The sequence below is a fragment of the Canis lupus genome, chromosome 4 (genome assembly GCF_003254725.2).
Source record: "Canis lupus dingo isolate Sandy chromosome 4, ASM325472v2, whole genome shotgun sequence".
NCBI lineage: Eukaryota > Metazoa > Chordata > Mammalia > Carnivora > Canidae > Canis > Canis lupus.
The window spans coordinates 66,280,353-66,293,037 of record NC_064246.1 but is presented as its reverse complement, the minus strand read 5'-3'; the positions used below and the strand labels follow the sequence as shown (position 1 = coordinate 66,293,037).

Sequence of the window (12,685 nt, the reverse complement as noted above, 5' to 3'; positions counted from 1 at the left end):
TCTGCTTGTTTTTCCTTTACTTCAAAAAATAAAAAAATAAGAAAGGCCAATTTTAAATGAAAACGTGTTAATGGGACACCTTGGTGGCCTCATCTGCCTTTGGCTCAGATTGTGATCCCAGGGTCCTGGGATCGAGTCCTGCATTCAGCTCCCCTCAGGGAGCCTGCTTCTCCCTCTGCGTATGTCTCGACCTCTCTCTCTGTGTCTCTTATGAATAAATAAATAAAATCTTAAAAAAAAGAAAACTATGTTAATGTAATATTTTAGCAGAAAAGTCCTCAAATACCATGGTATTTACATACCCCACTCTCACATGACAACATATTCTAGTGTATTTTCCTTTGTTTTTCTTAAGGTAGTGCTAGCCTAGATACTCTGCTCCACCCCCTTCACCTGTCCATTATTGCCTGGACACTTCATGTAAGGTTCTGTGCCCTCTTTTAGGACATTCTTACTCCTTTCTCTGTGTGTCTAGTTGAAGTTCTTATCCTTAGTGTGACTCTGTCCATGTCATTCATGGTGGCTGTTCACTTAATTTCTGTCCTGCTTCTTTGGTGGTTAGTATAAATGTCTTACATTATCTTCCAACTCCTTGTGAAAGTCTTCTGTCTATCTTTAGATTGTGAGCACTTTAGGCTATGGGCCAAAGAGGTCACAGTCATGGAATGAGAAATAAGAACTTTACAGAATTTACTAAGAGCTGAGCATCTGTGATAATCCTGGTTCAAAACTATATCATAACTTGAAGCATAGTTTGTCTCAAAGTATTTAGCCTAGAGTCACTTTTGTCTTTTTGCCTTTTCTGCAATAATCTGCTTTCCTCCATTCTCTACAGTTACCTGTTTCATCCCTGTTTGTCTTCCTTTGTTCTTTTACAATATGTCCTTGAAAATATTTGTTATCGTCTTTATTTTCAACTCTTTGCTGTCTCCTCAAATTATCTTCAATTTTCAAATATCTGCTACTAGTCTTTTAATAAATCAGACCTTTACTCTTTCCCCCTCCAAACTTTAGAACATTACAAACACTACAATTTGCAAATCCTAAATAATTTCAGGTGTTTTAATATGTCCCTTTTCTAAAAATACCAGGTGTATTCCTCATTCCTGTCTCTTTCTTTAGCTCCAATATTTTTACTTCCCACTTCAGCGAATCATCTGCTAGTTGCTTTCCTAATCTTTTCCCTTAAAACAAAGGGAAGCATCATATGTACATTTTCTTTACATAATACCCATTTAATGAGGCCTTAATTTGGCACCAAACACCATTAAGCTAGTCCATGTATTAAGTCTGACTTCTCCAAACTTCTCACCAAGCCCCAGGCTCAGTATGCCAATTCTGTACTTCTTGGAGGAGGCACCAAACACTCCTCATGCTCTTCTTACCACCTTCAAATGCCTCTAATTAACTAGGAGGTTTAGAATAGTTACTAATTGTGTTCTTTTAGAGTATACTACTTGCTTCTTCCATAGCATTTACCCTAATTTTTCATCACACAGCTCTTTGTTTATTTGGTTTGTTTTTCTTTTTTTGGTCACTGTCTTTAGAGTGAATCTCTGTCAGAGCAAAGCCAGCATCTTTTTTCAGCACTATATGTAGTGTCGTACAGTATCTGACACAAAGCAGGCACTTGATTTCTGTTGAATGAATAATCTCACTTAATCTTTACCATATAGGAAAGAGGAAGGTATTGTTAATATTGTTGTTTTACTGATAACAACTTGCTGAAGCCATACACTATTGTCTGGCAGCTCAGAGCCTCAACTACACTACTTCTGTGTCTTCAAAACTCATTTTCAATCCAGGGCCATGCTTGTAATCACTTTTAATCAAAGCCCACACTTTTAATCCCTCTATCCTACTGCCTCTTTAGCAGGAACTCTGGACTTAGCCTTTCTTACTTTGATATTGCGGCTGCGATTACTTCTGTAGGATTCCTTTTAGATCACAGGTTCTCATTTCAGTTAATTTAACTCAAATGCCAGGGCTTGGGTTATATTTCCCTCACACCTTTCTTGTCATGTCAGCCCTTTTGCAGTGCTACTCATTAGCTTGATCTCTTTCCTGGGAGTTCCAAACCCTAGTCTCCATCATTCTAGCAAAGCATGTCTTCCTCTTTCCATAATCTGTATCTAAATACTCTGTCTTCTGCTTTTCCTCTGGTTTCTAACATTCTAATTATATGTTCTTTACTATCTCCCTTGCTTCAGCTTTATTTTTTTTCTTGTTTCAGCTTTAAAGCACTTCTGTAGTTTCATTTATCATGCTTTTGTACCATAATATGATCAATATACTCTTTTTTTCATACTTGTAGAATCACACCCTTCTACAGAGATGTTCCAAAATATGCCCTAGAAATCCGGCTTACTACATTGGTAATTAGCATTATTAATATCATCATAAATATGTCTCACTTTAGATGAGAAATAGTTTGCATATTAATATCATGTGTCGCCATTTTCCCCATGTTATAAAATATTAATTTTTCTTTTAATAATTCTATCAATAAATCAAAGCAACTCAGGCTTTGGAAATATATCTACATTTATATATCTATATAATTTGAAACCAATTGTAAAAAGAAGCTTGACTTTTAATTATTATGGTAAGAGAGCAATCTAACTTATATAGTCACATTCTGTATATAATAAAAATAAATTTAATTCAGCAATCAGTACAAAAAGGGGAAGAAACAAGTGAATATACATGTATGCTATTAATTCAAATTCTAACTCCCATTAGTGTCTTACTATCTTTCTAACAAAGATATGTGCATTTCTATATTTGGTCATTCTGGAGTATATATTCATGTGTATTTTACATTTTTCCCCTTTGACAACTATTATGAATGAGTAAATGGGTTTTGTTTTTATTTATTTTTTTTAAGATTTTATTTATTTATTCATGAGAGACACACAGAGAGAGGCAGAGACAGAGACAGAGAGATAAACAGTCTCCATGAAGGGAAGCCAATGTGAGAGTTGATCCCAGGACGCGGGATCACGCCCTGAGCCAAAGGTAGACACTCAACCGCTGAACCACCCAGGGGTCCCTGGGTTTTGTTTTTAAATGCTACATTTGGGGCAGCCCGGTGGCTCAACGGTTTAGCGTCACCTTCAGTCCACTCACTTCACAGGGAGTGATCCTGGAGACCAGGGATCAAGTCCCACGTCGGGCTCCCTGCATGGAGCCTGCTTCTCCCTCTGCCTGTGTCTCTGCCTCTCTCTGTGTTTCTCAAGAATAAATAAATAAATAAAATCTTTAAAAAAATGCTACATTTGGCAGGGATGTATAGAGAAGCTTTGTAATTTAAGAGAAATCATGGAAGTTGGAAATAGTAAAGATCTTTATGATTAGCATTCATCTTCTTTGAAATAAATGATGACTAAAATGGAAGAGAAATAGTTATCTGATTTCCTAAATCATCTTCACTTTAATGACAAAAGAAGTATGGAAATTGATAAAGTAGCTGTTAAGTATTACATGTATTAAAACAATTTAAAAGAAAGGTAAAGTGAACCTGCACAGAGAGTTATTGGAAACAGAATATTTAATCCGGAGGAAAAATGCAGCAAGATGGTGATTTAGTAACCAGACAATCAACATTCATTCACAGAAGGTACTTATCTGTGGTTTGCCTACTTCATTAAAGGCAGATCTCTAAGAAATTGACCCGAGTGCTGGGATAAGAGAAAATGCACTTAAGATTCAAAATGAGAAAAGACCCCTGTGGAGTATGTGGAATTTACATTGCTAAAGATTTTTATGCATAGAATATAAGCTATCTGTCTTGGATGTTGCACATCCAAAAACGTTGAGGCTGCTGGCTCTAACTATATAGTCTGGCATGCTGAGCAGTGATAATGGACACCTTTCCCTGGCTTACATGGTATTTAAAGGGTTTGGAAACCAGAGAAGGTGGGGTGGTGGGAGAAAACAAGGAAAAGAGGAAAAAGTAATGAAGGGGTTAAAGGACTGAAAAAGTATCATGGATTCACATTGCCTCAGAGTTGGGGCTATCACAAATGTCTAATATTTCAGGTGAATAAATGCCTCAAGACAGAACTATTGGAAGTTGATGAGCCTTGAATTAGACTCTATGAATATGCCAGGTTATCCTCAAACAGGGACAATGTGTCAAAAAAAGGTTAAGGATGAACTAACACGCATGTTTATCAGTAAATCATGTTTTAGTTTAGTTTGTTTAGTAAAAAAACATGTTAACACCAGGTTCTTGAAAGAAAATAGGATTATAGAAAAATGCCTTTTAAAAAGTTCTCAATTTTGCAATTAACCACTGCTACTTAGAATTAAGTTGCACTAATCCACATTACTCATAATTAAGTTATAGTTGTGGTACAATTATTAGGTTATGTTTTGTTGACATTTACTTCAAGTTGGGGATACATCAACTTAATCAATACTTTGCCTCTTCTGTTATGGTTAATTAAATGGTTCATTAATCTCTCAATGTCATCATTCACTGTAGGAAGCATGCCAAACATTTGAAAATTCCTCATTAATGATAACACACATACTGACAGATTAGATATAGGTAAAGGTGGACAGATTTAGGCTGAAGAATTATTAGGTGAACTATACAATGAGGCAATGCTTTACTGCCAGCACTATGAATCTTTCAGATGGTAATTGGATGCACGTGTTAGCAGCAGTAAAAAGTCACTGTCCAGTTGTCCACCTTACATGGGAATCTACTCTGAGTGTCTTCTTTGATTTATTGTTCCAATTAGAACACAGTGTTCAAAGAAAGAACACAACTGACCTGATTTAAAGGCAAGGGGGCCTTTAAGGCCATTATTTGGTAGATGACCTGGCTCCCTTTTAGATATCTTGAAACTTTCTATTTGTGTAAATGCTGTACTTATTAAGTATTTGGTTTTTAAATGATCCTATAAAGCATGACATTGTATATTCATTAATTCTTGATCAGAATGTCACTGATGGTTTCCCAAGATCAGGTACAATTTCTTTCACTAACTTTAAAGGCCTCTTCCTAGGTTGTCACTTGTTATATTGACTGACTGGCACAGGTAAAGGTAACAGGCACTGAAAAATAAGAGTGCCAATGATGAAAAGTAAGTATTTTTAATTGGCAAAACCAAATAACAGACACCACTAGTCAAATGGTAAATGTAAATGATCTTAAATCATATCAATATGCCATGAAAAATAAAGATATTTCTGCATAAAGGACTTGAGACAAAACGAGGTTTGTTATTTTCTAGACTGTGACAAAGCTGTATTAAGATGACAAACATAAATCTTATGTCCATCATACTGGAAAATTAAAAGAGAACTCTAATTTCTGGGAGGGAAATGCTAATATTTTACTTATATTAAGTAAGTATCAACTATTAATGCTAACAAATGTTGGAACAGTAATACTAAAAATGTCATCTGAATTACTCTTCATTGCAAAGTTCACAGAATTAACGTTAAGATAGATTAAAATCACTTTGAACTAATACGCATGTATTATTCTTCCTTCTGAAGCATAATAAAGACATAACATTTGTACCACAATTTTGGATAAGCATACAGACATTTAAGGCTTAGGAAAGATGTAGATATTCACAGGCAGCTCATAAATGTGAGGAACATTAGCTCCATTTCAAATGAGCTGTCAACTTTTTTCCAGCATTTTGGCTTGTGGAAAGTTGGACGTTTGAACAATAAATGGCGTTCGCCTCTGCACATTAAGGTAACAGTGCAGAAATTTAAAGTGCTCCTTCATATTCTGCTATAAGTTCATTGAACACTGAAAAAAATGAACTGGAATATGCCTTTTTGCTCTGAACCAGACAGTAAAAATGCAGAAGAAAATATGCATGCGATGGGTCATTCAATAAGGCACAATTTTTCTTTTAAAGTCTGTGCTTAAACATCATTTTGAAAACACCTGTTTTTAAAGAGTGGTCCATACCTTCGCCTAATAGATCCCTAAAATACCCAAGACCTACCTAGAGATTGGGGTTTCTGAGTTCTCATACTTTAGTATTGGCATGTGATTTCTGCCAACTGTTTTCTTGGGTTTCATCTTGTAGCTTATAAATCAGGTTTGTAAAGAGGAAACTCTGTAATTGTGCATTTTTAATAGATTTATGATAAAGCCATCGGAGTGGAGAGTCCATATGGTAGAAATGCAGTAAAGGTAACAGGACAGTGTCATGTAAACATTAAAAACAGTGTCTTCCACCTTCATAAATCCTCAGTGTGCATGATTAAATGCTGCCAGTTATAAATTATACAACCAAACTCTAGAAATGACTACAGTTTAAGTAAGACACTAGAGGAAGCTTTAAGCTGTATATAGGTTTTCTTTCCAAAACACATTGTATATTTATTAGGAGATGATATTCAAGTCCCTATTTTCCTCAACAGTTACTTTCTCATGTTATTTAACTACTTACAATACGCCCTAGTCCTGATGTAAAAGTAATAATGCAAGCCTTTAATCCTAGACAGTAATTTGTCATTTGTATGTGGTGAAGTACCTTTTTGATATGCAGAGTCATTTTAAAGCTTTCTTAACAAATATAGAGCTTTAGGTCTCTAAGATTTTGCCCTTTTTAGAGTCATATATCAGAAGTTTCTGCAATAGCCCAATTTCACACTGGTATTTACAATCAAATTATTTTTATTACATGTGGGAACAATTAAACATTTTGCCCTCAGCTGTAAACAATTACTATATACAATAACATTCATGTATTTTTCTTAAATGGTCATGTATTTCTAATGCCCTCTGTTAAAAAGTTGAGATCTATGTACATGTAGTTTGTGTTTCCAAAAGCATATATATTCTCAAACAAAATATCAAAAGGGATATTTCACTTAGATAATGCATTACCATTGTCTGATACCATGTAGCCACCTGCAGTGATGATACCTTGAACATGTTTCATTTCTGTTCCTCTCTCAATTTACTACCGTCTCAGTTTGAACCTGAAGAACTATTGGTGTTCATATCAAGAAGCGATTAAGATTTTGGATAAATTGTTTTTTAGAGTTTTGGGATGTCCAATTCAAATATATTGGCATCAATGTTGCCAGTAGCAGAGGTAAAAGAAATAATATAACCAAATAGATTTAGTCTTGACCTAACTCTGTCAATTGCCAGTTGAATGACCTTGGGTAATTTACTTTTTTCAGCTTCATCTTTGAAAAAATGTGGATAGTTATAGCTAAATTATAGGACCACTATGTGTTCAATGATATATATATTTGAAGAAATAGAGCACATGCTACACAGTACATACCGATTTCTCCATTGTTTCCCAAATTCCTTTCCCACAGAGACTCCTAGGCACTGTGGCTTTCCATTTTGAGAATAGCCATTCTTGGCTCTCTCAAGTTTAGGGATACATTTTATTTTTTCACTAGACTCCCTTTTTCTACAAATGACAACCATGGGAGAAGCCCACAGTGCACTCACATCCAGAAATAAGTCTACCATTTCCAGTTGCAAGGGTACCTAACAGCTGTATCCAGCCTTTCCAGGAGGCCAGAACTGGAGCTGAGTGGTAATGTTTCAAGGGCAAAGCTCTAGATGTAAAGAATGATAAAACAAACTTAAATGAGTCTAAGCATATCTAGTGACAGATACACTGCAGCTATTCTAAATTATTCAAGCTTTCTTAGACTTGTAGAAGAAGAAACATAATTCATCTCTGCTCCTTTTATTCTATTTTCATATAATGGCATAGAAGCAAACCAAAAACCACCCCCTCCACTAAAAAAAAAAAAAAAAAAAAAAAAATTATAATCACCCAAATTGAGAAGAGTTTCTTTAACACATGTAATATTTTTAGAACCATTCAATTTCTGGGAACCAGCTTTGGAGGTAGAAGTTAAAAATGATTTTGCAATGCTTATGGGTGATTTCCTTACTTCCCCTTTGTTAGTATTTTGCTGGCAAAAAGCCAGGAAAGCAGTTGTTTAATTACCCAGGACATCCCAAACATGTAACCTCTTAGATAAGCTGTTACTGTATTTTAGCAGCAATAATACTAAGGTCAAAGTAACAAAGAAAATTAAGCTTCAAATAAGCAAACCTCAAAAGAACAGCTTTGTGTATTGAGAATAATTAATAACTTGTTTAGGAAAATGTTACTGAAAAGTGGTTTTTGGACAAGGAACTGACACTCTTCAGAAACCCTAATATTTAACAGGCTACCATTTGGTGGGCTGGCTGGCTGGTTACCCTGTAGGCATGGCAAAAGTTTGTTCACATGTAATTATGCAACATTTAGACAATATCTTAATGATACCATGTAGTTCAGCTGAATCAGTCCAGCTGGAAATTGTAGCAGTGTTCTGATTACCCAGCCACATGTGAAATTAAGGCTTTTTCAACCTCTACTTTTCACTTGCCATGTCTTGATACAGATGTTCTTGGAAAGCCTAAATTGTTTATAGTTTGACATTATTTGCCAGAGTAAGCCCCCACCCCTTTGATTTTCAACCATTGATTACAATTGCATTACTATATAAGATAGGATATTTTAACAGGGACTACTGGTATACTTTTCCTATGGAAGAGATATTATATTTTGGATGGTTGGGATAGAAATTTTCCACAATAGTTTTTATCAATAAAAATTGTATACCTTTCTCTTTTGCAGATAATTCTTACTGTAAAAATGTAATTCAATTTATACCCCTGGCAATCATTTTATTAAATAAGCACATATGATTATTATTTTAGAAAATAGTAATTTCAGTTGCATAAACAAACTAGTATAGATTGGTCTTTGTGTCACATTGTAAAGACACTTAAAATATAGCAAAATCAAATTAGTGTCGAAAAACAACAAACAAACAATTTGCTCAAGGTTAACACTTTGAAAATAAACTAAAAATACAAAGAAGAGTTTCAGTCAATGGGGTTTGTTTTGTTTGGTTTTGTTAACTCCCAGCTCACTCTTTAGCAAGTGTTTGGCTTACTTCTTCCCTGTCTACATCGACCTTCCTGGATGACACCACAACTAATTTTGTTTTAGAAGTGAACAAAGGTATTAAGTTTTAATCAACAACTATAACATCTCTACATAGTATCTAATGAATTCAGGGAATGAATGACTTTCAAACAAAAAAAACCCCACATAAATGACATTATTTCAGGCATTTTCTATGAATCAGAATGGAAAAAAAGAGGTAATGGGTTTTTTAACATCTCTATATTAAACGCAAGGTGGAATATTTTTAAATACTTTCACAATATTTTTATTACTTATAAACATATCGCTAATTTTAGTAAATGGAAGCAGTAGCTGAAGAGGAACAGAAGTTAATGTTGAATACATGTGGATCCCCAAATAAGGAATCTAAGTCTTAATTCTTATAAATCTTTATTTAAAAAAGAAAATCCTAAATTCTGATTAGCTGTCTTTCCCATTCGTACCAAATACTCTTCTGGGCCAAGGTATCTGGGAATGTCCGACCCACATATTTAAGTTAGTTGGCAAGAAATTCCCAAACAACTGACACATAAAGGTCCCTTTAAAAGGTAATTTAGGAAAGACCATTGAGATAATGCTAAATGGTCATTAAAGATGTTTAAATGTCATTGTCTACTGTCTTCAGTGTGCCATTACATAGCCTCGGGATCCTTTCAAAAAGCCATCAATAGAGGGTGAATAAGTCTCACCACTTGAAAAGTAACTAGGAAAGGAAACCAACAGAGTAATCTGGCTTTGCTGGACTGATTCAAGAGACACAATATCCACCCCTCCTCTTCTAGTTCTCCCTCCCCCTACCCAGCCCACACCCCTGCAAGAAAGAAAGAAGAGAAAGAGCTAAAGAAGGAAAGAGAGAAAGGAAAATGGAAAGAAATCTAGGGATGGGGCTTGGGGGGGGGGGGGGAGGTGGAGGGGGGGAGGCAGCATAATTTATCCTGAGCAGAAAACTTCATCCAATGGGGACAAACTTATAGCCATGGAAACAGACTTATGACTCTTACTTTGAAAATAAAAGAATGACAATGAAATTTGTGTGAGGTCTGTGTGAATCCAGTCCCAGATGTTTACAATGCTGTAGTAGTGTGGCTCTGCAATATGAGAGGTTTCAGAAGAGAGGAGTACAACGGGACACCACAAAGCAGCGCATATGCCATTGACAATGCAGACATGAGCATCATGTTACCAAGAGAGAAGGCAGGCAGAAGACAAATAGCAGCGCTGGTGCCTGAAAAGCTAACTTCATGGGCTGCGATCACTCAAACCAACATGAGGGGTCAAGAAAAAAAAAAAAAATCAAAACCAGAAAAATGTTTGCACTCCTGTCCAGATAGGTAGTAGGGTAAAGAGGTGGGGGGTGGGGAGCCCGAGGAATTGACTTTTCTTCCTTAAATAAAGCTCCCATAAAGCCCCTGTAATTGACAGCGGATAATTATTTTCAGCTTGAGGAAACCGTCCCAAACCTCTTAATAAGATTGCCAGCGAAAAGAAACAAAATGTGTTTACCCGGAGCCATTTCCAGAAGGGAGGGAAAGGGGGACCTGGGGATGAGGTGCGGCGGGGTTGACGGAGACGGAGAGGGGGCATCGGGCACCGCAACGACTCTCGGCGCCCGGCGTGGTCCCGCGGATGACAAGCCGGGGAGACGGGGCGGACGGGGCGGACGGGGTGGCGGGGGGGGGGGGGGTGGAGGGAGCCGCGCCAAGGGGAGGGGGCGGCAGCTCAATGTATGGGGGGGGAGTGATTTAGTGTGAAAGTATTCCACTTAATCATTTTACAGGGGTTGGGGACGTAAATATTTAGCTGGCCACATCTGGAACAGATTTTCCCCCCTTGTGGGGTGGGGGGTGGATAATTGGAAGGAGGGGAGCGCGCATTTGTTACTTACTGTACGGGCAGTTCTCCTTCTTGGTACCGCTGACCTTCCCGTTCTTCTCAATCTTGAGAAAGTACTTGGTAAAAGAGAAGAGCTTTCTCCAGCGGACATCTCCCTGGAGGTGATTGTAGCTCCGCACATGCCTCCCCGCACTGGAAGGAGGGGAGAAGGAGGAAGAGGACGAGGAGGAGGAGGAGGAGGAGGACGAGGAGGAGGAGGAGGAAGAGGAGTTGGTGGCCTCTGGTGACACCATGTCCTGACCAAGGGCTTGGCAGGTGACAGGGATGGAAGACACCAAGAACAGCAACAAGAAGCAGCAGCAGCAGCCAGGCAGGTGGGGAGAGGCTGAGGCACAATGTGTCAGTATCCATTTCCACATTGTACTGAAACTCTCGGCACTGGAAATTGTCTCATCAGAAGGAACATACTGGAAGGGTAAGACCTGGTGCGAGGCAAGGAGACAGCTGGAGGTGGCGGCCGCTGGTTAGCTCCCCCGGGGCGCGGATCTGGCCAGAAGTGAGTGCACCAACATCCATAACTCCTCGGAAGGGCCGGCCGCCTCTCCTCGCTCCGTCCTGGGATCCGCGGCCGCGCGAGTCTCCGGGTGAACGTGGACGTGGGTGGCCGCGGGAGCGGGAGCTGGCGGCGGCGGCGGCGGGGCTCTGGGTCACCAGCGAGCTCCACTCCCCTCGGGAGTTACTTTGTTCGCTTCTTCACTCCTTTCTTCACCATGTTAGATACAAAAAACAAAAACAAAAACAAAAAAACAAAAAAACAAAACAAAAAAAAGGTCTGAAAAACAGATGACAGCACGGTGAACAAACCCCGCGTTGGCCGCGGCGGGAGGCCGGGAGCCCGCTGCGCCGCCCCGGGGTGGGCGCCCTCCGGCCCCTCTCCGCGGAGCCCCAGCCTGCGAGCCCGCTCGCAAAGCGCGTCCCTTTGGGGTTGTCAGGACTGGAGGCAGCTGCCCGTCGCCGTTGTTTCCTTCCCCCTCTTGCTTTCTCTTTTTGGTGGTGCCTGCGGATGCGAAGCCTCCAGAAAGTCACTTCTTGTTTGGGGGAGATGGCGGTCGGTGTTTGGTTTGGCCCTATTTCCCTCCCGCCCCCCTCCCCGCCACCCCCTTCCTTTGGGAAGCCCGCTTGTAAACAGGTTGAAGCCCGGAGTCGAAATGTCAGTGATTCTAAGCCAGAGGTGGGCTCAGCCTCTGCTGGTCAAACCTCCTTTGCAGGGGTGGAGAAGCGGGGGGGAGGGGGTCAACCGGCGGTGGGACATCTGAAACCCTCGGCTGCTGGGAACTCCGGGGAGGGGGAGGGGGAGGGGCGGGGGGGGAGCAGGGGAGCCGGGGGCAGAGAGCGCGGTGCCTGCGCGCGCGGAGCTGGGGGCGGCCGGGTCCGCTCCCCGGGGCCCCGCGGCCGCCGCCCCCGCCCCGCGCCTGCAGCCCCCGCGAGCTGCCTGGGAGCGCCCGTGCGCCGGCGGCGCTGGCCAGCGGCGCGAGCTGGGTCCTCGGGCTTCCCGAGGTTTGCTGTCTTCCAGCCGGAGCCAGTCCCCTCTGGGGAGCCCCTTTCTCACTTGTTTTCCAGCGCAGGATTCCCCCCCACCCCCACCCCCACCCCCGGGCTTTTGGCAGTGAAGTACTTGAGAGCCACCTGGAGCTCGGTGCTCGGCTGACCGGTTGTCCCCCCACCCACCCCCACCGCACCCCCAGCCCGGCCCCCACCCACCCTCTCTGGCTCCCAGAAGAAGGAGAGAGGCTGGGGAGGACAGCAGAGGATGCTGTGGACAAAACCCTCTAAAGCAGCACATTATAAACTGGTCGCAGCGAGCCCAGAAA

The 12,685-nt window shown here is 40.4% G+C and overlaps 1 protein-coding gene across 1 annotated transcript in view; it reads right to left on the bottom strand.

Annotated features, from left to right (window-relative positions):
* FGF10 (fibroblast growth factor 10) overlaps positions 1 to 11,959 on the bottom strand; it is a 78,347-nt gene extending 66,388 nt beyond the window's left edge. The window contains exon 1 of the mRNA XM_025434704.3: positions 10,867 to 11,959. Within this exon, the coding sequence (XP_025290489.1) occupies positions 10,867 to 11,233 (367 nt within the window). The 5' untranslated portion in view covers positions 11,234 to 11,959. The remainder of the gene's footprint in view (positions 1 to 10,866) is intronic.
* Between the last annotated feature and the right edge of the window lie 726 nt (positions 11,960 to 12,685).